Source organism: Ursus maritimus, unplaced genomic scaffold (genome assembly GCF_017311325.1).
Source record: "Ursus maritimus isolate PB19 unplaced genomic scaffold, ASM1731132v1 scaffold_1, whole genome shotgun sequence".
Lineage (NCBI taxonomy): Eukaryota > Metazoa > Chordata > Mammalia > Carnivora > Ursidae > Ursus > Ursus maritimus.
Window position 1 is genome coordinate 60044711 of NW_024423343.1, and position 26901 is coordinate 60071611.

A 26901-nucleotide genomic window follows, 5' to 3' on the forward strand; every position below is an offset into this window, starting at 1 on the left:
CAATTAAATTTTCAAGTGACCTTAGGAGAACATGGTCTACAAGAAAAAGGTCAGACCATTCACATGAAACAAATGTCATCGGTGAGAATTGCCTGCTAAATATTTAGTACCTCATCCAGAACCTCTAAATTGACCAAATCATCCTCAAGGCAGTATTTTTCAGCATCTTCCACATGATAGGGTCTTCTGGTATGCATTCTTTCATGCCTAGAAATTTATCCAGAAAACATCAGCGTTAATGCAGTAAAAAGTGTAGCAGAACGCAGACAACGAGAGGGGCGCCTGGGTGGCACAGCGGTTAAGCGTCTGCCTTCGGCTCAGGGCGTGATCCCGGAGTTCTGGGATCGAGCCCCACGTCAGGCTCTTCCGCTATGAGCCTGCTTCTTCCTCTTCCACTCCCCCTGCTTGTGTTCCCTCTCTCGCTGGCTGTCTCTCTCTTTGTCGAATAAATAAAATCTTAAAAAAAAAAAAAAAGAACGCAGACAATGAGAATGTTTCATTCACAATCTTCCCCCATGATATGTTCAGAGACTTCAGAGATGGGGACAGGAAGAGCAAGTGCAGTCCAGGTCCCCAAGCCATAGGGCCCTCTCCCTGTTGCTGTAGAGCTATCCGGGGTAAGGTGAGCTCCAGACCTCAAGCCTCCCTTCTACCACAGTGAGGAATATTGCCAAATGGGCCCATCTAATACTTATGTTTGCTCTTCTTAAATGCCAACCACAGCTTTTTTAGAAAGAAATATCTCATTTTCTTTCTGCTCATTGTCAGGTATATACTTCTCACACAGGTACTGCCCTTGAGATCCCTTCTAGCTATCCAACAGCATCAACCTCAAATTTTTGAAAAACATTTAAAACTGAAAGAATAATTGAGCAAATATCAACGAATCAAAAATGTTAATATTTTACCTGATTTATTTGAAATCCCTTTGTTACCCATGTTTCATCCCACTCCCCTTTCCTGAATGACTACTATTTGGTGGGTATCCTTCCAGTCTATTTTAAATTTGGTCACACATGTGAGCAATATACATATTCTATATGTTAATTATAAAAATGATATACTGTTTCATTCTGCAAAATTTTTTTCCACTCAACATTATGATTTTTTAAATTATACATGTACATACACATACCTATACATATTTCGATCACTTTAATCGCTGGATAATATTATATCATATGAATATATACCAATTTATTTACTCAGTCCTATGATCATCAACATTTAGATGGATTCCAATTTTTGCTATTAGAAACAAAGGCAGCATCAAGTATCTTTATATGTATCCACTTGCCTAAATATGTGAGATTTTTCTCTTAGGGGGCATTATTCTACAGGCATTTCAAAAACTTGGTTGGCAAAGATGACAAAAACAAAAACTTGGTTGGCAAACGATACCAATCCCCTTTGGCATACCAAAATATAGTTCTTTAAGGTGTAAAATTAGTTCAAGTCAAAGTAGGCCTTCCGTAATTCCTTCATAAAGGTATTCAATGTGGTATAGGGGGAAAGCAGCAGCTTAGAAGTTAAAAGCTCTGGGTCCTCATTTCAGGGTTCTGAGGAATGTGTTGTGGGCCACTGAGCAATTCCCTTAACAGCCTGCATCAGTTTTCTTCATCTATAAACAGAATCTCTCATGACTATCTATCTCACAGGGGGCTGTGAAAGCAATATAGTCATGGATATAAAAATGCAAGAGTTGAAAAAATTTACCAAGTATTGTCGAAATTTGGAATCAACAATTTGCGCAACTCTACATATTACTTAGAATACCAATAACTAAACAAAATCACATGTCAGATCCCTTCCAGGTACTGTCAGTTCAGAAGCACCACTGCATGGTCCTTCACTGTCACCTGTTAGGCTCACCATCATCATAGCTCCACAGGATACCATTTTATTTTGCCAGGCCCCAGAAGCCAGCTTTACTGAACATTTTGCTGTACATACCAGGTAGGCGTCACCCTGTTGCACACTCTGCCCCCTGCTACATGCATTTCACAGAAGTAGGGAAAAAGGGAAAAAGCAAATTCAACAGCTCTACATATTGAATCTTGACTTTATAATATGATGGAAATGGGCAAAGAAAACAATGACTTTTTTTCTTTTCCTGCCTATTAAATTTTACTTCCCAATTCCCATCATTGACAGATTTGAAGAATGGGTATCTGAAGTGTGGTGTTAGTCATTTCCAGCACTAGATCCAGTTTTGCTGCTAATTCATACAGAGATCCAACATAGAGAAGTTTAATTTTACTTAATAAAATCAAATTTATAACCTAAGCATTTTAAAAATTATTAAACAGAAGGGTTTATTCATCTGTGTCCGAACATATTAGTGATGTCAAAGAGAAATCAGATTGAATTGAAATACAAATTTTTACCAAAACTCAGAGCTGCTGCCTGTTTCTAGCTAGCCACTTTGCTAAATAGAATAGCAGGAGGGTGTGTATTTCTGGCCAAATCTTCTTCATGTAAAACCTAAGCATTCTTTCCCTTGAAGCTCATTATGAAATGAAATATCACAATACATTTTTTAGAAAATAATTAAATTCTCATCATATTAAATCATATTAAATTAAATAAATAGCTAATTTATCCCCTTCCTAAATCCCTACCTTGCAATTGTATGATATAGGCTATGTTAGAGTTTATTCTATACATCTTCAACAAAGAAAATGAGGAATTAAAAAATCATCCACAGACCTGGTTCCAGTCAAGATCGAGTAAGCACTCTCTACTCTGCCTCCCTACTGAATGCAACTAAATACCCTAGATAGAATGCATGGGATTTCAAGAAGTAAACATAACAGGAAGACTAGAGAAATCAGAATTTGAAATACCACTGAATCAATGGCAAGTTTCCCATGGATTATTTTTTTGCCTCCAGTAACTGCTGACCTGAACTGAAAGACAGCTTGACCTGCAAAAAGGGACGTCAGGCTTCATGCTGTATGACATTTTTACAGCCAACCAAAAATGGAAATACTGACAAAACCTCACTTGTGATATCACAAATAAATAAACTCTAGAGAAAGCTGAGACTTTCATGGTGACATGTACAATGCAAAACCACCAGGATCAAAACTGTCAATTTTTGAACGCTGCAGCAGACTGTCTATATGCCAATACAGATTTAACCTCCAGGAATCATGTAGATGCTGTCTGCAAATCTGAGCTTGATTCTCATAAAAATCTTTCCCTTATAATATATTATAAACAACTTTGAAAAGATTTTACCTGCTGTGATTAGTCATGTATCACCTCTCCCCATGCTTGTTGGCAACCAAATTCCTTAGACTTATTTGCTTACAAAATTTGAAGCTGGCAATCTAGAAGCTGATGTTGATGCAAGGTATCTCCACTCTATCAAGACTACTTCGTTTTCTCAACCAGCAAAAAATAAAGAAAAATTAAAAAAAAAAAAATATATATATATATATATATATCTGCCTTCCCCAACTAGTGTTCTGAAACTGCCATCTGCTTTATTTTCCTTTGGCTATGGGATTTGGAGAGTCTACTGAAGACAAAAAATACTTATCCCAGCTCTTACCTGTTATTAAAAAATTATTCTAGACTTTACGCATACTCATAAAAAGTATTATGTTGTCTTATATTTGTCTATTTTTAGTTGAAATTAATAAAATATAATTTGGTTTAAATTTTTTTGTTTTCTTTCATTAAATGATTTGTTGTCACTGGCAATTACCAGCTTAAATTTCCTTTAAATTCACATGCTCCATCTAGTGCCTTACTTGAGAATAGCATCTATTATCAATTTGGGGGGAAGAATTCCTTAATGTGAAAATTACAAATTTCCAACTACAAGGTTCTTGGATTGAATGTTTCAAAGCTCAGAGGAATAAATAGATAGATAAATGGATGGATTCTATTAAACCAAGAGGATAAGTTTTAATGACTCAAAACATATTTTCGAATCTCAGTGAAGTCCATAATGCTTTTTGCTAGATTCTTACCTTTTTTTTGAGGCTCTAAGTATGATGGCTGCCAAGCCTGGCTTCCTAGACAAATGGAGTTTGTGGGGTTAAAGCTCAGAAAGGAAGAAACTCAAAGCTCTGGCTTGGGCTGGTTCCTCGAGTTTGGGGTTGGTGGGGGGCAGTGGATAGTGAGTAGGATTGACCTTAGGTTTCAGGGATCAGAAAAAGGGGAAACTGGTGTCAGAATTCCTGGCTCAGGTAGGGTGGGAACAAGGGCAAGCCTGAAACACCAAGTCCAAGGGAATGGGTGGAGAGTAAGAACTAGATCTGAAGAGTGGGTGAGACAGGCAGAGGCTGAGTTCCATAAGACAAGAGTAGGCACAGATAAGGCAGAAGATGGGAGATACTTTGGAATTTCTTAGGCCCAGCCCATGAATGAGAAACAAGCTGTAGAGGGTACCAAACTGGTTCAGACACTGGGGGGATTGTTCTCTTGGAATAAATTCCTGAAGTACTGCTGCCTTCACTATAGTTTCATCTCTATGCCTGCATTATGGTTAAAATCATTTGTGTATGCGTGCTCTTTAATATCTCCTCAGTGGGCTATAGACTTCTTTGTTCAAGCTGCTGGCCCTATGAAAGATTTTGGCAAATATTATATATTTTGTCTGAAAGTAATTCCTTAATCCCTTAGCCTCTTCCTATCTGTCAACTATACCTGTGGAAGCAGTGACTTCCATGTAGGTAGGTCAAAACAGGGCTTCACATAGGTGTGGCAGGATGCATTCTTCCCTTTACCCAGCTATGATGAAGAACAAAGCAAAAGGAGGCCCTCTAAAATCATAACTCAGGATAGGAAGGGAATAAATATGTTTTAGCCTAATAATTACAGGAAATATGCTAGTGAGAGAAATTAAATGCTGCACTGAGAAGTGCCTGATGGTATTTTGGGGACAGTCATGCTGTGACCGGACCATTGTGAAGGCTACCTCCACCTTAGCTCCTCCACATTCAGGCTCAGAATCTTCCCCTTCATCTAAGAATGGAACTGAGAGGAGTGGAGAATGACTAACTCTCCCACCAGATTCCAGATACAAAAGGAGGTAAAATCTATAGAAGGTGGAGGAAAAAGGGAGAGAAAGGGAAGGAGTTAAAAAAAAAAAAAAGGTCTAGGCTCAAAGGTGGTGGTGGTCCTCCAGACTCTAAGACAAAGGCTTCTGTGGCCATGGACAGAGCTCAGGGACAAACTGACAAGTTGGACAGATCAGAAGAACCTGAAAGATCAGAGGAACTCCCTTATTACCACATTCAGGGGATTCTAGCTATATAGTGAGGAAAGTATTACTCAAAACTGGAGAAAGAGTACTACTATATTTCTTCCAAATCACTTTTACATTTCAATAAACCCTTCAATAACAGAGTTGATGAAAGAGAAACTTTTAATTGACTCTAACTATATAATCATGGACCTAGAATGAGAAAAACAATGGCAGACCATCCAGGTGTGATACCATTTTACTGAGAGTCAAATATGGATAGAGATACCACCTAGACAACTTTAACTACTACATGAGCTCTATCTTGACCTAAAACTTAAGTCTGTATCTATCCAACAAACACTACAATACATAGACTAAAAAACAGAATTGTTTGGGTAGAAATCACTATAGTATCTCCCTGTTTTTTCATCAAAGCATGGTTTGGGCCAGAATTCCAATCAATCAGCATCTTATCATCAATCATATTAAACGGAATTTGATACACTCACCTTCTCTAGGCAGCAAGAATCAGTGAAAACATAAAAAAATTAAATATTATTCAGTTTACAGACATATAGATAGACAGCAGATACTAATTATATCAGTGTGGATTTATTTTGTGTCTGTTAGGAGGACAGGAAGATCTTTAACCTATGTGTCAAGCATCTTCAGCACGTGATAAAAGTAATCATTCAGAAGTCATTCATTTACACAGGAGTCCAGGAACTCATGAGTGCATGTAATATGGTGGATGTGGATGTGTGTGCGTGTTTGCAGGTAAAAGAGGAAGTGAATGATCAAGGCTTACTGGGGGAAGGCTAGTTAAGCGGTTAAGCAGTGAGAAATCTGTTTTTAAAGGTCACTACAGGGGTGCCTGGGTGGCACAGCGGTTAAGCGTCTGCCTTCGGCTCCGGGCGTGATCCCGGCGTTATGGGATCGAGCCCCACGTCAGGCTCCTCCGCTATGAGCCTGCTTCTTCCTCTCCCACTCCCCCTGCTTGTGTTTCCTCTCTCGCTGTCTGTCTCTATCTCTGTCGAATAAATAAAAATAAAATCTTTAAAAATAAATAAATAAATAAAGGTCACTGCTGCAGGTTGAAAAGAAAATCAGAAAAGCTGAGGTCATTGTTTTAATCAGCCTCAGGCAAATTTCAAGGATAGAATAAAAACCCACTAAACAGAACAGAAAACAACCATCCATCTTAATTCTTTTACCAAATAATACTTCGACCCCTGGCATCTGAGGGTTTAACATTTGTGGTTTCAGCCAGTCCCAGGCCACCCGCAGGGGAAAGACATGCTGGATCTTGTAATTTTACTGAGGATTGCCGTTGAGCCCATGATAGGAGGTTGGAAGGCAGGAGGGAATCACAGCACAACCAACTCAGCACCTTTCCTACCTCCACTCATGTTCCAGACAGTGGTTTTGTTCTTAAACCACTAATTCTTGCCAAGCAATTAAAACAAAACAAAAAACATGTTTTCATGTCTACTTCTCTGAACTTTAATGATGACACAAGATACTAGATGATATTGATGAATTCAGGAATTTATAAAACTGGTTTGGGGGAAAAGTCCTGTTGAAGGTCAAGGAAATGGGAGCTGATGCAAAGGAAATGGCCAAATTGTTTAAAAGCATCCCTCACAATTAAGTAAAAAAATATAGCCTCCAACTATTGTTCACAGGATTTTAGTCTTTTTAACCTCCTTTGAGAGAGTAAGCCTTGGTTTCATAACTGCTCTACCATACCTGAATCAAATGCTATGGCAAAATTATAAATTACTGGAAAAACTTAAATTCCAACAGTCACACTCACACACTGTAATCAGCATTAGGAAATGGGTATCAAATTTCAACACAATGGTGCTTCTCCAGTTGCCTCACATACATAATGTGAAAGTGAGATGGATCATGGCCTCACTTTCCAAACAACTAGACCCTTCTTCAAGCCCTTCTTCATGCACACTGCAGCTCCTGCTCCATAGTGAACAAGCTCCAATGATTCCTAGCCTTGCTCTTGAACACTTACTTATCTCAACAGAACTGAAGTAGACCACTGCCCCATGTGATGGCACATTTGTTGAGAGGTTCTGGTGCTGAATGCTCTCCTGAATGCTCTATATGCGTTATCTTAAACAGTGATTAACTTCATTACAATGGAATGCTATTCAGTTAAGTTCCTCTTGGGTTTTCTGTGCTATCGAGCCATCATCATGTCCATCTTTAGTGGACCCTTTATAATATCCCTCCTAGTGGCTATTTCAAAGAGTTAACATTTCCCTGGTGTCCACAGCCCACTCCCAACTTTGAAACCACCTTGCTTAATTTTTTTTGAAAGATAAAGGCCATTCACTGTAAGTTGCCTCAAAGGACCGCCCCCCTCACCCCTCAAATTTTCTGGATATCTTCATCTAACCTTTCTGTTTCTTCCCCAACCTAGAAGTTTTTCCTAAGGTCAACCCTCCTCTTAGGCCCTTGTTCCCACTTCCTCTTGCTTCCTCTATATAAGATCCTCCCCATTCACCTGTCCAAGAATGCCCCTTCCTTTAAGAACCTGTCTTCTGTCCCTCGAACCATTAACTTCTCTCTCCCATGGAGAAAATACTGAAGTTGACAGAACACTCCCTGCCTTTGCAGGAACAGTAAGACAGTTTTCCCTGCAGTCTGTAGGTCTCATTTCTCTGTATTCAGTTCTCAAAACTAAACAAGTCTCCCCAGCTGGGAGACCCAGGGCCACTTGAAACACGGCAGAACCCTTACAGAAAGCTAGAAATTTTGTGTAATATCTGGAAGTATTGCATTGCATTTGGTAGGTTAGGAAGAGGAAGCAAAATATCTTTACTGATCTCTGTCTCTTAGTGTCTTACAATTTGTTTGATTGCAGTCTTAACCATGGCAGAGAGGGAGCCCAATTGGGGTAACACTTCTCTCTCTCTCTCTCTCCCTGATCTCTCTCATCCAATCTACCACTAAGTCCTCAATATCTTCTGTTATTTGCAATTGCAATATCTGCTCACTTGTCTCTCTGGCTCCTGCCTTGCCCAGCGTCAATACATTCTCTACACTGCAATCAGAATGACCTTCCTGGAGCAAACGCCTGCTTAAAAACTTTCAGTGGCTTCTGAGTGCCTAAGAAACAAATCCAAGCTCCTTAGCCCATCATGACCTGGCCCCTGCCTGCCTTCCTTGTTTCTCCCTTCCCCTGTTCCATGCCAAGCTCCAGCAACGCCAACTAAGTGTTCACCAAATTCCTTAATTCTCTCTAGCTTCTGTGCCTTTGCTCTTCGCTCATTGCTCATTATTCTCCTCTACCTAGAAAAATCTCCTTCCTCAACTCTTCTATTTGTTCTTCAGGATGCTTCAAGGATCATCTTCCCACCAGTTCCAGGGGTCTTTTCTTCCCAGGTGTCCCAGGAGGTATGCAAGCATCCCTTTATCCAGGCACTTTTCATGTTGAACTGTTCTCATCTGATTCCTGTCTGTTTCACACATTGGACTATTAGCTCTTTATCAGGAACTGTATCTGATTTGCCTTTGTAGTCCCTCTGTTCAGCAGAGGGCCTGACACATGCACACATATAAATGTCTCTTGAACGAATAAATGAATAAATTATATTTTAAATGATAGAAATTGATATTTTTAACATTCAGTAGCTCAGTACTATTTATTTTCATGATGTTATATGATAGAGATGAATTTATACAAATTAAGGCCAAGAGGTAGATAGTATTAAACAGAAGTGGAGGATTCTGAATTAAATAAGACCTCCATATACTACTTCTACCATGGCTAACACTGTGAGGGTTAACTCTGTATCAAGAGCTATTCTACTTATTTTTTATGTATGGACTCACTTGACCCTCAAAAGAAGCCCCATGTTATAAATGGAGAAACCTCTGAACAGACTAATGTAACAACCTGTCCCTGAGCAGCTGAGCTGGGATTTAACCCTGGCAGGGCCAGTGGCTTCAACCACCACACTGCGCTGCCTGCTGGGTGACCCTAATTGTACAAAAAGTGGTAGGTGGGGCATCTGCCTCACTCATCTATGCACTTGCCTCAAATCTTCTTTCTTTTCCCCACTTTATCTTGTAAACTCACAACTTTAGATATATACTGAGTCACAAGCATCAAATGATATTTGAGAGTTTTTCTGGGTGGGCTTAAAAAACATGTATGTAGCCAACCCCTTGCCAGCTGCTACAAGGAAGTAACAATGTGGGACAGGTGGCAGGTTAAGTGTCAACTACAGGTGCTGTGTTTCCTTTAGAATTAATTTTCCTACCTCTTAAGGAGAGGGCTGTTTAAAGTTTTGATTCTTATTTGTGAGGTTGCAGGGTTCTTTTTAAGTTTATTTATTTATTTATAAAGTAATCTCTACACCCAAAGTAGTCTCGAACTCATGAACCCGAGATCAAGAGTCACGTGCTCTACTTACCGAGCCAGCCAGACACCACTGGTTGTGTGTATGTGTTTAATGACTTTCAAAGAAACACAACTCCTGAGTGAAACTGAACATTACAAAGATCCTGTAACACGCCTTTGCCATCATATAAGGCATTTGATAGCAAAGAAGTTAAAAAGATAAAAAGAAATGAGAGAAAGTGGGTGAGAGAGACTGGAGTCCGATTTTTTAAGCTAAAAGAAGGAATGTCTTTAAAAAGAGACTATATGTCTGGACAGGTAAAGTCAGGCAAATGTGAAAAGCTGAATAACTTTGCAACCTAAGTCTTAGAAATTTTTCTGCAGCAGATTTCAGAACAGAGATAAAAGGAGGAGAGGCCTGATTCAACTTAGAGCATTTAAATACTAGGTTTGTTTTTTGCTTGGTCTGTTTGATTTTATTTGATTTCATCTTCATTTCTGGTGCTTAGTGCTATATGTGCTGGGGTGGGGGGGGTGAGTGGTTCTGGGGCAGTGGCTGGTGTACAGGAACAAAAATGGGAAGAAAAGGGATTTTAGTTCCCTGGGGCTTAAACACAAGTTCCTACTGCTTCAAAAAGGTACCAAGTCACAAGAATTTCTCTACCCTATGGGCAAGCCACAGAAACACAAATGACAGTGGAAAGGGGGAAAGAGTAGGAAATAATTTGTCTTGAGCTATCCAAGAGGGAACTTGGTGGTGGTAGGGAAAATCAGCAAGACAGAGTCACCTTGAAAACTATGCCTCCAGCTCCAAGAGTTCCCATGATTTTTTGATTTGTAAACAGTGTTCTGCAGAATACATGAATATTTCCAGAACTTGTGACTAGTGATATTTTATTTTCTTCACCTCCAGTCCTTCGAATGTTCCTTTAATAATAATGGATTAGAGCTTATCTGCATCCTGGCCAGTTTTATAAAACCAAATAATTGCTGAGCTGGGAAGCAGGTTTATTTGCACTAAAAAAAATTTTTTTTAAAGAGAAATTCTGCCACCCTCTGGACAGAAACCCAAAGATCTATTTCTTAGAGACCACCATGGAATACCATTTTAAGCAACTGCCCCTGAAAATAAACGTTTAAAAATGAGGCAGGGAGGGAGAATCACAGATGTTTTGGATAGCATAGACATCACCTGTGGGGGGAAAAATCATTTAAAAACACTAAATTCCCTCTAAGGAATTTTTAACCAAAGAATAGGGTCTCAGAGCACATTAGAGAAAAATCCTCCAGTGTTTACCTTGTAATCTTTCCAAAATCACTTACAGCTTACATTTCTGCTTTCTAATCAGCACCCAAGTAAAGATTTCTCACACGATCTCAGCTGTGGCTGTTTTCATACACTTACCTTTTAAACTTTTATTGGTTTAAAAAAAATCCATATTTACATTAAATATAAATATAAATATATAAATATAAATATAAATATATATATATATAGATATATATATGTGCATTGGTTTTTAACTAGAACATGAGGGCAGAGTGGGATTTCACCCATAGCTGAGAGATATTAGCCATAAGAGCACAAACGGACAGCTTGTTTCTAAAGCTTTCCTGATCTCATCCACTGAGTATGGAGTACTTAATGTCATGTAAATGAAACTCTCAAAAATGCAGGGATGTGATAATTACCAGTACTAAAGCTGGGCAAATCAAAACACATGACATGCCATTTTTATAAATAACCAGAGAGAGGAAGTAGGAAGACACTGCGTACCGTACCTGGTTTTAACAACAGGGTTTAGATGCTTCTGGTCTTGGAGGACCTTGGCCAGCTGTTTTTGCAGAAATAAAACCTTCCCGTGGGCTTCTTTAATAAATGGGTGGTCGAGGAGATGTGTGACAGAAGGCCGCTTTTCAAAATCCTTAATAAGACACCTATTTGCAAAAATCAACAAACAATTCAAAGTTCAATCTTAGATACCTGGTTCCCCTGTGAATATGAAAGAGAGGAGGCAAAAAAGCTCATTTATAAAACCTGATCACTAAACTTACACACCTCTTTATTCATACATACCAGAGGGTAAAAAAAATTATAATAATAATTCTCTGCTGGCCAAATTAATCAGTACATCAGAAATCTATTTTAGTTTGGGTATGTTGAAAACACAGTAAATTTTTGCCATCAATTGAATGTGAAGTACTCAAAACTTTGAAAAAATAGAACGATCAGACTGAATTTTCTATCTTTCACTACAGAAAAATGTTTACAATGGAGTCAAGTTGATTAGTCTATATATCTTGGAAACATATAAAATTATATACTGTCACTCAAATAAAATCCTAATATATGAAATGTCCACTATTTGATGGTAGGGAAAATGCATTCAGGAGTTTGCAAGGAAAGAAACTAATCATAAAGAAACCTTCACAAAGAAACTCTAACACCTTGATTTCTAATGTTTTCTGAAGCAGAAAAACCTCAGAACAGGAAGTGACTACAATATAATTCAGATGAACTGGAACGGAATTATGCAAACAGGGAACAAAAAGTCCATTGAAAATGGTAAAAACTGGGTTGCATTTAAACGCCTCTGTGGTTAATTGGTTAAAACCACACTGGTGTAACCACTTTCCGTTTCAGATTCAAATGCCCTTTTCAAAGAAAACAATGATTTAGTACATTTTGCTGTATGCCCTATGTTATCCAAGATGATTCTGATAAAAGGAAATTTCTAGTGAAATTGAATCTGATGAATACCCCTCCAATTACCATTGCATTTCCATTCTGAGTAGCTGCCCCTGATAGGAGAAAGAAATTTCAACAACTGCCCTTTTAAGCTATCCGTCTTTAGCTCAATTTGGAGGCTTAGGATAAATGCTATTCTGCCCACTCTGTAAAACAAATGTTTCCAGTTTTCCCAATAGTGACATACCAGCAACATCTAAAAGACAACATATTTTAAATAATGAAATGCACTCACAAAAGGTAAAAACAAACAACAGCCTCACCTTGAACATCTTTTCAAACATTTAAGCAGAGTTCTTAAAACAATCTTTAACTGCTGGATTTACAAAATGGCTTTAACCTTTGCAGTTTACATTTCAAGCCACTTCCACATCCCTCACCTCCTAGTCCGGAAAAGATAGTCAGTAAATTTCCCAATCAGTTTTAGAATTCATGCAAGGGATTTCCTATCTATTGGAAGTGGAGCTTTCAGTAGAAAAGCCAAAAGAACCTAGAGTATCTCCATTCTGCTGCCTGCGCGACTATAAATACCACCCCCACCTTGTCATGGGAAGAAATCAATCATTTGACTTTCATGGGTTCAAGGGACTTTTGTATAATCTATTATTTTTCCTACCAAAAATAAAAGAAATCAGTGCACATTCTTAAAAAAATACTATGTTCACATCTTTATATTAGCAGTCTTCCCTGGATTCATGTATATTCATCTGTATATGTATATGTATCTACCGGAGAAAAATAAATGTGGTTTCCCTAAGCACCCAGAAAATAAAGAACCTCCTGGTAGTTGTATGGTGAGTAGTACAGGTGTAATGGCCCCGTCCTCTTGGCTTGAGGGATGGTATAGGAAAACTCTAAAACGCAAACAGTCAGTATCCTCTGAGAGTTCCTACTGCAGATGCACAGGGTGGCTTTACACACCCCCTACAGCCCCGGAGAACATGCATAGAATGGAATTCCAGGAATCAAGCTTGCCCAGTTATCTGGGGCAGGTCACACTACATCTTTCCTGCATTGAGCAAAAGTACTAGGGCAACCCTCAACTGCCTGTTGTCTAGTGCCAACACTTCAAATGAGTAAACTCGGGGCTGAGACTGAAGGTGGGAGCCACGTCCATTAATAGGAAATTCATAGCAGGGGCACCTGGGTGGCTCAGTCGTTAAGTGTCTGCCTTCGGCTCAGGTCATGATTCCAGGGTCCTGGGATCCAGCCCAGCATCGGACTCCCTGCTCAGCAGGGAGTCTGCTTTCCCCTCCCACTCCCCCTGCTTGTGTTCCCTCTCTCCCTGTCTCTCTCTCTGCCAAATAAATAAATAAAATCTTTAGGGAAAAAAAAAAAGAAAATTCATAGCAAGTGAATGTGAAATTGGGATGTAACTGCCTCTACTTTCCTCTACAGGATAGAGGCCTTGGGACAGTGTTCCAGATGAAGCCTAGAAATAAGGTCCTTCTGGTACTTCAATAATTACAGCTCTTTGGATAGGATTTGACAGAGGCCAAGAAACCCATACTCCAGTTTTATGAAAACAGGTCTCTACTGGAGTCTGGGTATGTAATTAAAGGTGTTATAACTTGTTTCATAATTTCAGCATCCAGTGGGGGAGAAAGGCTGCCAATAAGTGTGCCAGATCATTTGGTATTTTGGACAGGAGCTCACTCTATATCACAGGGGGAGTAAGACATGGCAACTAAATCATGAAGTGAGATAATAAGACAAGGAAGAAACTAACGAGTGAATCTGTTGTCTCTTGAAGATCCCCAAAATGAAGATAGTAGATATTCTACTCTGTGAAAGCAGTGATCAAAAGGATTTGTTAGTTCTCTCAGTAAGACCTGAGTGGGCTGAATGTCATATCATTGGATCAGCAAAACTGAAAATGAGTGTATATGGGAAGAATGCTAAACAGAGTTGTGACATATCCAGCTGCACTGGAGGATTTTTAGGAGAAGGGCATAAAGACCTTGAGGTATAGCCTTATTCTAAAACACTTCTGCATACTTTTTTCTCATGGGGAGCAAACAGCCAAACTGAAATGGAATTACTATTTTACTAATAGAGGATAGTACTACCTTAGGGAGAGATATGGCTGAAAGTCATGCATTATTAGACTCCAGGTCACTGGAATATCATTTCATTTGTTCAGCAAACATTTATTACACAGCCAGAATTAGCCAAAATAAATTAATTCATAAAGAATCAAGACCCTTTTTCTAGAGGATCTACAATCTAATTGGAAAGATGGAAGGACAAGAGGAACACAGGAAACAGCAAAAGCCAGTGTTTGCTTCTATATTCAGAATAAGAAATAATCACACAAAAGCATAGGGTTTTGGAGCTAAGGGGCTGAGATTTTCTATTCCTTTTTTTAAATTAATATATAATGCATTATTTGTTTCAGAGGTACAGGTCTGTGATTCATCGGTCTTATACAATACACCGTGCTCACCACAACACATACCCTCCCCAATGTCCATCACTCAGACAAGATTTTCTATTCTAACCCCACTTTTCACGAGGTGAGGAAGTTCAGGCCAAGTCTCTGACTCCCATGGGAGAATCCTTCCTCCTCTGCACTGTATTGTTTAAAATGGCACAGATGGAACAGCACAGAACAGTGGGTGGGGCAGGGAGCTTCAGTCAGGGAAGCCTGAGTGGGGAAGGTGAGAAGTGAGTCAGGCTTGAGAGGAAGCTCCAGTCAGAGAAGCCTTAGTGGGGGGAGGTGAGAAGTGAGGCAGGTATGAGGGGAAGCTCCAGTCAGGGAAGCCTTAGTGGGGGAAGGTGAGAAGTGAGGCAGGCATGAGAGGATATTTTGGGACTAAACTGAACTCAGTTGGTGGAGAAGGGATAGAAGACATTTCAAAGTTGGGAAACTGGATGGGCCAGGCAAGAAGCCAGATTGGGCAAGACAGGAACTCAGAGGGCCACCAGAACATTCCCCTGTGCCTCCTAAGCTGCCTTCTTTGAAAGCTTAGCAATAAGTCTTTGCTTTAGTCCCTTTTCCAACTTTAACTAGGGTATATTCTTTATTGCTTAAGACTCCAAACTCATACTGTTTACATTTGTCAGCTTGTCATTTCTGTCTTATTCTCCTTCCAGGCAGGGATTTAGTGGATTAAGATAGAATCGACTGCTGGGGTCCATAAGAATACCTGACAGCCTCCATGTCCTTTATGAAAACATGACAGAATCTTCCAACCTGACCTGGAGAACAAACACTGAAAACTAAGGAGCCATAATATGCTTATTCATTTCAGGATTGGTTTTTAAACCAGGAACTGCAAATTCCAGATGCAGAATATTTTCTCCTAGCCAGGGATTGAGCAGTTTTTATAAGGGAAATGTGAGGTGAGCTGGGTGAAACACTAGACACGTAACACATCCCACTGAAAAATGAAACTAGCGTTGCGGTCAAAAAGGTTTGGGAAACATTGGTGATCGTCTAACCAAGTAAATCTGGAGTTTTATAATGTACATGAGCATATTAAATGTTCTTAGAATTTCTGGGGTAAAGAAAACAGCTTGATCTTTCCAAACTGACTTGTCCACTAGCTCTTTTTTGTGTCAATGAAACCACGGCCCTGCAAATGACATCCCTGTTGTGAGAAATCAGTACTAGACCCTCACAATGGGTGGCAGAGTCCTCATCCCAGCTGACTGAGGGGAGACAAAGCCCCTGATTATCAACAGCACATTTGAGACACCTGTAGGCTGCTGTTTCTGTAGAAGTCAGTGTCTCAAGATGAGGAAATACATTCCCCAAGTGCAGTTCTTCCGAGAGTCCTTAACCCTGGAAAAAATTAACAAGGGTTAGATTTAGGGATACCACTTTCTTCCAAAATCATAAGTAATTCTTTCACTCCCAGATGGTTTTTAATCATTTTTAAAAATCTGGATTTAGGTGTAGTTATCTCTGTGTAAGAAAATTAAAAAATTTAAAACTACCATGAGATATATTTCTTGGATTTATAAGGCCATAGTGGGTGGTTTGAATAGGATAGAAAAGTCCACCAGAAGCAAATTCTAGTCTTGAAGGAAATAAATCCATTATCTAATTTGAAATTCTAGTACCTTCCATCATACTTTCTTGGCTGAAGATTAATTCTCAGCATTCATTAGTGTCACCACATTAAACACAGGTTGTTGCAGCCATTTGCTGTGATCTCCCGGCCTAGCTTCTGCCAGAGACAGGCAAAAAGAAGACATTTCTTAGCAAAAAACAAGGTCGGGCTTGTGCATTGCACTCTGGAGCTGGCACAGCCTGTGTTCTTTCCATTCCCAAACGAAAACCCTGTCGAGACACAGCTGCCTTGTCACTGCAAACTGCCATTTCATAACCAAAAAATCATATGCCTGCAAGAGGAAACTATTTATCAAGAGTCACGGGCAGATGTTTAAATGAATAAAACACACTTGATAAAGAGCAGCTGAAAAGTCAAAAACTAAAAATACTGGTGAACTGGGTGAGAAAAGCAGGAGGGTAAGCAATATTATTCCATGCAAAACTAGATCAAAAATTGGGATTTATGTCTCTTCGCATTTCTTTTTTAATATTCTGTATTTTATACTTTCTGCTGTTTTCTTGTGGGTTTAGACTGTGAAGTGTTTGCATTGGTACAGAATATCTAAACATTTTTGATCTGAGCAAACATTTGCCTGCCCCGTGATGCATCATGCTGCCCTGCGGTTCCTATCATCCTCAGACAGAAGCCTGAGTGACAAAGAGGCTTCTGCATCAAAAGGAGAAAATCCTCTAGGGGATATACTAATTATAGGTTAAATACTGGAGCCCATGGTGCTCTGTCTTGGAAGGAAATTTCCATTCTGGAAGACAGGACTATGACAAACACAGGCATTCTCCCAAGATGACTAACGCCTCAAAAGAAGGCAGGCTAAGAAACTTGACGATGCATATGTTATTTTAGTGAAACATCACCTCTCCATTTGTTGGAATATTTAACTGCATTTCAGTTTTCATGAAGTTGACAAATATCGCACGTGGTAGGTTTTAAAGTCTTGGTGGCAAGACTGGAATGGCACGTTAACTTCACACCTGGGGTAAGAAAGTGGGCTCCTAACCTGAAACAGGTTAAGTGGGAACCAGAATTGTCTTCACTTTAGTCAGTGAGGGAGGTCTGTGGCTATTAATCCGAGAAAAATAGTATTTGCTTAAAGGAAAAAAGCCCTGAGAAGGTAGGACAGAGGGTTTTAGAACAGGAAGCTTTTGAGATGGGTAACAGGTACAGATTATGCGTGGCAAAGTCAGAGGGAGACGGCAGGCTACAGGACAACAGGGCAGCTGCCACCTTGCCTGAGATACTAGGGCAAGGAGAGCCCACATGCAGGCTTAGAAAGTCAGCAAGTCAGCCCAAGCTTCAGACAAAGCAAGCAGCACCAAAGGTCCAGAGTGAGCTCAGGAGAACCCAGGAAGGAAACAGAAGGGGAAAAACATTGCATTTCCTGGAACCTGAGGCTAAAGACAGAGAAGAAACAATTTGAAGAAACAACTTTTCTCACCCAGAGAAAGCTCAAAGGCTACCAGAGAAAAAGCGTAGGGTGGTTGGAAGCCAAAACACAGAATCCTCAAGTACTGCTTATCTGGGGGACTAGCTGGGAGTCACAACTGGGAGGGATGGAGGGAGGACAATATATACTATGGACAGTGGGCAGAATTAGTCTAAGAGGAGGAAAAAGGAGTAAAAGTGCCAAGAAAAGAGGTAAAGTGAGGAGAAGAGCCAAGTGGAACCAGGCCAAAGCCAAAGATCAAGTCTAGATGGAGTTCAGGGCACACAAAGAAGCCAATGGAATGTGTGACAGCAGAAGTGGTGGTTTAATTATAGTCATTACTGACGTTCCTTCTGTTTAATCTGTGCTTCTGAAGTATCATGTGGCAGCTGCAGAAGAGCAGGATGAGCATGAGCTCCACTGGACAGGCCATTAGCCAAGGAAGATCCCAATACTTGTGTCCTACAACTAAGGCAGTCTTAAGAACCGGAACCAATGGCCCCAAGTCGCCACCTTCTTGCTCTTGTTTTGTTTCATTCTTCCCTGGGTGGGAAAAGCACTTTGCAATTAAATATTTTTCCAGGCAACTCCAGCCATGTAGTTCAGTCAGGGTGCTTCCAAAAAAATGGACTGTTACATCACTGCACAGCCCAGTGACTAGTTTATTGGACTCTTAATCTGTTCAAATCCCACCCTCTGCTTCAAAGGGTTGGGAAAGGCATCTCTGGGTGATGGGGATCCTGGGACGGCTCTACCTTTCAGGCTGCAGTGCTGCCAGTTCTTAAGGGTCTGGGTATTCGCTGCTCCTGCAGGTGCTACTGAGTCTCCCCTACAGCAGCCACACCACTGCCTTTGGGGCCTCTGTGAGGGGCTGAGGTTGGCCACAGGGCAGCCCTAGACACAGCCAGCAAACCAGGCACAGGCTTTCATTTCCTTTAAAGGGCTTTGCTTCAGGTGAAAATTAAAGAAATATTTGCTTGAAGCACTCCAGGAAGATGAGGAGTAATCAAAGAGGGAAGTGATGGCTGAATTCAGAAGGAAGTGTTTTTATGGAAAATGTGGGTGAGTCAGGGCAAAATAATCTATGTGTTGGCAAGTCCATTTAAAAAGATATTAATCTTTATGTTTATTATTACTATAATATACATTCACACAGCAGATGATATAGTTACATATTAAATATTATCAATCTTAAATATTTAAAATAGTATGTTGATTTATTTAAATAATGATGACCTTAATCTCCAAACCATTATTCTCCCAAGCATGGCATACGTACTCACTCATTTTAAAAAAATGTTTGGTGCCTAGTGTTGAGGCGGTAACATACAAAGGCCAAAAGCCAGACATGGAGGTCAAACTTAACTGTACTTCTTCTTTTTTTTTTTTTTTTTAAAGATTTTTATTTATTTATTTGACAGAGATAGAGACAGCCAGCGAGAGAGGGAACACAAGCAGGGGGAGTGGGAGAGGAAGAAGCAGGCTCCCAGCAGAGGAGCCTGATGTGGGGCTTGATCCCGTAACGCTGGGATCACGCCCTGAGCCGAAGGCAGACGCTTAACCGCTGTGCCACCCAGGCGCCCCCAAACTTAACTGTACTTCTTATGGATATGTGTTGATAAGCAAGTTAATCAAATGCTCTGAGCCTCAGTGTCTTCATCTGTAAAGCAGTAATAATGTCATCACGGGGAGTAAATGAGATAATCCATGGACAGCACCTAGCACACAGTGAGCATTCAATAAACGCCAGCTATACATGCCAGCCACTGGGGTGCTGGGGATACAGTAAGTCAATCCACTGGGGAAGACAGCCACGCATGCCCAATTCCAAGCAGCATTAAGTGCTATAAAAATAAATATTTATGTGCAATGGCTCCTTGAGTTACACTTGTATACTGTGTCCATAAATTAGCTACTTTTTTTCATTGCAATTCCCACCACTGTAGACAAAACTCTTGTCTGATACATGTCCTGATCAGAACTTACAAAGTTCTGGGGGAAGAGGGGACTTTGAGGGTCTGACAATTCAGCAAAAGTAAAGAACTCTGGCATTTTCAAGTTCAAGCCCTTAGGCACTCTTGTTTTTGAATGTCTGGCTAATTTCTTTGATTCAAAAATCAATTTCCATTTTGACAAACAGTTATGGTCTGCTTCTTAGTCCAGGCTTAAATGCTGGGGGATATATGAATTCTAATCCTTCCCTTGATCCTATTTGCTACCCTGCCCAGAATTAAATCCATAAATCCCATTTGTATGCATTTTTTCCCTACAAGGGGAAGCAATGGACAGTACCTAGCCATCCCCTATGAGAAATGAACAACCAGTTCTATAGTGCATGACTATTACAAGTTCAGGACTACCCAGGACTGGAGTGGAAGAGTGCAAAACAAACGAAAGATATTATATGCCTCCATAAGAAATGTATCTTCCACGGTAATACCAAACTCACATATATGAAATATTTAGTGAATGAGGTGGAATTGAACTCACTGATTCATTCACACTTACTAGGTATTTACTGTGAATGGTGCTCCACCAAGTGCTCATGGGGAAAAGATGCCTAGGTGCTAGTTTTTATGGAATTTATAAACAAGTAGTAAAATAGACATGAATATAAATAGTAATAGTTAAAGGCTGAGAAGTATAAGCACTAGAGTAGCTCAAACAAAGTAAACAACTCTAGCTAGAAGAACAAGTGTTTCACATGAGAAATGACTCTTGGGGCTTTAAGGTGAAAGGGATACTGACAGAAGCATAGGAGAGGGGCATTCCCAGTGGATGGTACAGTAGGAATAAGCCCACTGGTAAAATGCACGTCTCATGTGGGAACAAAGTAGAACAGAATAATGCAGTTATAATAGAGATGGGGGGTGAGAATCTGGCCAGGAACATCTTATCCAGACCCTAGAAGGCCATGCTGGTAAACTTAGGTATTCTTTCTTAGCCACACTGAACTGGCTTTTTTGAGCAGGGAGATAACACAATTAGATCTTTGCTTTAGAAAATGAACAGGAACCACATTATAGAGTAAATCAGAGGGAGGAAAAGAGGGGAGCCCTTTAGGAAGCATTCAGTCTGAATTAAGGAAATGGGAAGGGAAAAGTGTTGACTGTATCTTTGAAACTTAAAGACAAGTCAGGAATGTACGAAGAAAAAAGAAGGGGCCACTGGTGGAATCTTCGGCCAACTTAAATTTAAATTTACAGGATGTACCTGTAGCTAAACCTTGATGAACATAATAATGAAGGTAAACTTCATTGCCCAAATGTAATCTCTCTTAGAGCAACCCAGATCTTTACATTACTGATTGAATGGTCTCTTTTTACTTTTCATTCTACTCAACCTCTCTGTCCCAGCTGTAACTGATAGCCACTGTTGACCTGCCCCACCGACTCGAAACATTCTCTTTCTGTGCCTGAAGTGATGCCACAGCTCTTAACCATTCTCTTACTTCTCTGACCACTCTTGCTCATTTATCTTCACTACCACATAGAATAAGATGACAAGGGAGAGGAGACAGGGTATGCAAAGACAAGGCAATGACAAAAAGGAACAGAAATAAAATGACAGCATGTTTGCCCACAGGCTTGGAATTTGCTGAACAAACAGACTTTGCCCAGTGGATCAAATAAACTGAACTAGGTAATATGGAGAGGATTTGCATCCTTTGGAGATGGACATCCTTCTTCTTCTAGATTCACAATCTCAGGCAAGTCTGCAGATTCTGCAGAAAACAAGTGGGCTTAACTACTATGTGTGTGTCCAACACTAAGTGAAAATTAAAACTGTAAGAAAACCAGCAAAAGCTATTCCATAAAATTTATAGTTCATTAATTATTGCAAATGATTTTTATAATAGCTTTAATGTGATTTAATTCATATACCATAGTTTACCCTTTTAAAGCATACAACTAAAAAAGTTTTAGTATATTCATACAGTTGTATAACCATTGTCATAACCAATTTTCTGAATATTTTGATCACTCCCAAAAGAAACTCTGTATCCATTAGTAGTCACTCGCCATTTCTCCTCAACCTCCTCAGGCAACTACCAATCTACTTTCTGTTTCTGTGGATTTGCCGCGTCAGGATATTTCATGAGATATATGTGGTCTTTTGTGACTGGCTTCATTCACTTAGCATAATGCTTTCAAAGTTCATCCATGTTGCAGCATGTACCAATACTGCATCCTGTTGTTTACTAAATAATGCTCCATTCTATGGATATACCACATTTTGTTTATCCTTTCATCAGCTAATGGGCATTTGGGTTAATTCCACTTTTAAGCTATTATGAATAAGGCTGCTATGATCATTTGTATACATGTTTTTATGAGGCCATATGCTTTCATTTCTCCTGGGTATATATCTCTAGGAGTAGAATTACTGGATCATATGGTAACTTTATGTTTAACCTTTTGAGGAACTACAAGACTGTTTTTTAAAGTGGTTGCATCATTTTACATTCCCACCATCAGTGCATACAATTGATTTTTAAAACTTCTTCTTGTTCTAGAAATAATTTAAGGCATCCTACAACAACACATGCTTAAAGTATGTGCAATAACACAAGATAAAAAATAATTACAAGCAGAAGAGAAAAATGAAATAAAGGGGAAATTAAGGAACAAAATTAGAAATTAGAGTACCAAATAAATTACTTTGGTAGAGGTGGCCACAAAGTTGGCTCTGGGCTCTCTAGCAGCCAACATGAATGGGAAAATGCAATCTATTCTATATATACATATATTTTTAAAGATTTTATTTATTTATTTATTTGAGAGAGAGAGCATGCAGGAGCAGGGAGAGGGGCAGAGAGGGAGGGAAAGGGACAAGCAGACTCTGCTGAGCCTGGAACCTGATGTGGTGCTCCATCTCACCACCCTGAGATCAAGATCCAAGCTGAAAGCAAGCCAAAATTGAGAGTCGGACGCCCAACCGACTGAGCCACCCAGGAGTCCCTGTTCTGTATTTCCTAAAATCCATGACACAAAAACAGACTAGCTGCTTGTAGAGCTACGAAGAGATGATGATGATGATGATGATGATGATGATGATGATGATTGGCAAGGAGACAAGAGATATAGTTTTCCTGGGTTTTCATAGAAATGACTCTATATAACGTAATGAATACTATTTCCCTCAAGTAAACATGGCCATGAGTTTCATACAGCTCTTTCTTATAACATTCTTCAATCCCAACTGAGGTCTTCTATCAAAGAACTATTTAAAAAAAAAAATACTCCCTGGGTGGCCAATGCAAGGAGGCACAGAGCTCTCTGATCTTAATTCAGAGCTAAATCTACCAGCAACTTGGTAAATTTTTAGTCAGGTCCCTTGATTCTTAAAATGCTGAATGTGGTGCCCAGATGCTGGCATCCATCAAGGAAAGGAACGCAGGGTGACAAGCTACCATGTACAGTTGACCTCTGAACAACATGGGTTTCAACTCCACAGGTCCACTTATATGTGGATTTTTTTCAATAAATACAGTGTAATACTATATGTGTTACATATATTTCTCTTCCTTATATTTTAATAACATGTTTTCTCTAGCTTTATTGTAAGAATACAGTATATAATACATATAACATGAAATATGTGTTAATCGACTGTTTATGTTAACAGTAAGGTTTCTAGTCAACAGTAGGTTATTAATAAAGTTTTGGAGTATCAAAAGTTATATGCAGATTTTCAACTGTGTGGGGAGTTGGTGCCTCCAACTCCCACATTGTTCAAAGATCAACTGAACTATTCATTGCAAAGAATGGAAAGAAAATTGCAGAAAAATTTAGCCCATGAATGAAAAGCAACTCAAAGGAGGAAGCAATTTAATCCCACAGATGGGGTATGGGAGAGGGCAAGAAGAGGATTAAAGTATTGCACAAGTGGGCATGGAAACAACAGGACCAACAAATTTGCTTTTTAAATAATGACAATAATGGTTCCAACTAAGATTTCAAGCCATAGTACATGGTGGAGGTAGAGATAGGAGGAAGATTAGATTGAGAGCAACAATAATGGCCCAGAGTTTCAATGGTCTGGCTGACACTGTGTCTGCCCACATTTAGCACACTTCCCTTAATGTGTGCTTTTTTGGTAAACACTTACATAGACTCAACACTGGCTGATTGCCAATTATATGAATATTATTGATGTATGAAATCAAATTGGGGAAAATAAACTAGATCAGGTTTTCATTAATAACCTAACCACTACGGAAAATCCTGAAGATAATATTGTCAGATAATAAGCAGCTGTAAATGTCATGCAAATCAGGATTTTGCACAGTTACTGACAGCCTTGGTTTATGTGCCTGAGAACACAAACCATCACCATGCCTGTCACCTGCCATTCCTCTGCCCAACTTCTGAGCAAAAAAACTTCCAAGGGCAATGAACTGCAAGACCTAAATGATTGCTTCTGTTGCACTTTGGAGAGACAGTTCTTCCCAAGGAAGTGGCCACCCAAGGAAGCCAGTTAGTGCTAAGCCTCTGTGCTTTTAGGCCAAGAAATGAACACTTCACCCCCTGGGGATGCCAACCCAGTGCCTTGTTCATGCACTAAATTTTTGTAAGATAAAATATTTTTCTTTTTTAGGCAAGGGAATGAGTAAAGACACCAACTACCAAAGAGAGCCTGGGGAGTCCTTAACACTTTTCTATTAACATGAAGGAGCAGAACAGCCCATCCATTACATCAAAGCCTCATCAGAGACCCTAATCCTTTCTAAAAGGAACTCTCAGGCAGCCAAGCCTTTAATTTGCTGAATAACAGCTCCCCCCCCATTAACCCTTGCAAAGCAAAGCACAGACGCTGCAGGCAACAAATGTTCCCAAGGGTTGAGAAAGGAGGGGGTGGGGGTTGGGATGGCTCCTGCTCCCACTGTTAGTGAACTAACTCTATGCATAGGTTTCTAAATGGTTAGTTTTCTGTTTTCCTTTTCCATTTTCCCTGTTCACTCTCTCTCCTGGGAATATGCTACTTCCCTGCTCTAGGACTACCATGTGTTCTCAGCTTTAAGCCACTGTAACTCAGTGACATGAATAGTTGGGTGATGTGGAATGACTTGTGTTGCCAAATATACTCATAGTTATAAATCAGTAACATGAAAGGCCCTTTCAGTACCATTTACCAACTACCCCACCCTGTGACAAGCCACCTGTGCCCTAGGGAAAAAAGGAAAAAGAACAAGACACAGAAAGAGAACAAAAGAGAGGAGAGGAAAGAGGAGAGAAGAGGAAAAAGGAAAGGAAAGGAAAGAGGAAAGAGGAAAGGAAAGGGGAAAGGGGAAAGGAAAAAGGAAAGGAAAGAAAAGGAAAAGAAAGGGGGAAGAAAGGAAAGGAAAGGAAAGGAGAAAAGAGAAAAGAAAAATGAAAAAAGAAAGAAGAATAGGACTAGGGACCCACAATTAGAAGGAAGGGAAAAGAAAAAAGGAAGAGAGGGAATAATGTCAGTTCAGGCATTTCCCCTATCTGTTCTAATTAAATAGATGTCTGGTGTTACCAAAAAAAAAAAAAAAAAAAAAAAGGTGGATAATCCTCCTTGTGGGATCCTACTGCTGGAAGAAGACAACTGTATACTATGTTGCCAAGGACAGGTAACAAGTTAGATGGGTCCTGGGTGTCACAGTAGTGTATATTAATAAATCACATACATATTGGACTTCCTGCTCATTATATCAGATAATGAGATGAATGATTGAATGTATGACACAGTGGTCAATTATCATGTGGGGGATATAAATTCTATTGTGCTGAGGACATTTATCTCTGTATTGATCTGGCTTTGCAAGCAAGGATCATAAATTACTAGCCTTCCATAACTGTATGATAAATACTCTAATAACAAAATGTCACCAACTCCTGTTTTCCCAATAAATTTCCATATGGTTTCAGTTAGAGAAGCAAAATGCAGAGAATGTTTTTCTTAACTTTTATTTTATTGTCAAAAATTACATGCAGAATGAAGACCATAGAGAAAAGCCTGTCTATCCCAAATAATGGTGTGCTGGAGCCAGCATACACAAGTTCCCTAGATATTATTGTTACATTTTCAGGAATTTTGTGATCTGATTGATGTTACATTGGTAGCCTGAAATTGGCCATGGTCGGGGTATTTACACCACAAAATTAGTAAATGATATGAATCAGCCCCCTGGCCCCAGTCAGCCAGTTGTTAAACATCACTGTTCATGGACTAGAGATCTTGGGGAAAACTGCCTGCCTGATAATTCAAAAGCACTATGATATCAGTACAAATTTCTTTTTATCACCTTTCCCCTCTAATTTTTTTTTCTCATTTCCTACCTTCTGTTGGATCGATAAAGTTTTCTGTTAGATCCTTTTTTCCTTCTGTTGGTTTAGAAACTAGACATGATTTTCCTTTAGTTTTAGTCATTACCCTGCACGTTTAAAATATTTGCTTAACTGTAAACTTTCCTGTAGTTCTATCCTCTTCTTAACCATCAACTGAACACTGCCCCCTCCCTGAATGATTGTTTAGATTTCATCCCAAATCATTTTCCTTCTTATAGCTAAAAGTTACTTATTTTACCCTTTCAGACTGTTCTATGAAATTATTTCATTTCAAATGAATTTATGCTTCATTTGTTGTGGCGATGAGCTATCTTTCTTAGCTTAGCCTTTCTTAGCCTCTTCATGCGTTTTGAAATTTCAGTTAGCAGGCTCACTTTGAAGAGGAGGAGAATTTTCCCCCCTCTCTCTCACTTTCTCTCTGTGTTCATCCTCTTAATGTAATGACTTCAGGGTTGTGTCTTCTTGGATCCCTAAGTCTCTAGCCCAGAGCCAGGTTTTAGAATGCCATTTTGTGCTCCTGTCCCAAGGTTTTATTAGGTATATGAAAGAGCTCATCACTACAGCAGCAGCAGGTCTAGCTGCTTATATATCCTACCACTCTCAGCCAGAAGCTGGCTAAAAGCCATAGTCCTGGGTGATGGCCAGCACTTCCCCAGGTGTTGGAGAACACAGAGGAAACTGCTATAGTTAGAGCACAGGATCATATGACCTCTCCCTTATCCCATTCTTTTCCTCAGCTTCTTTTTATCAGCCTACAAGAACT

General features: G+C 39.6%; 1 protein-coding gene across 1 annotated transcript in view; it reads right to left on the minus strand.

Annotated features, from left to right (window-relative positions):
• Positions 1–26901, minus strand: part of MYO3B (myosin IIIB) — a gene marked incomplete at its 5' end in the record, with an annotated part of 368039 nt that overhangs the window by 219209 nt on the left and 121929 nt on the right. Inside the window, 2 exon segments of the mRNA XM_008687102.2 lie at positions 111–207; positions 11352–11507. Coding sequence (XP_008685324.2) covers positions 111–207; positions 11352–11507 — 253 coding nt within the window.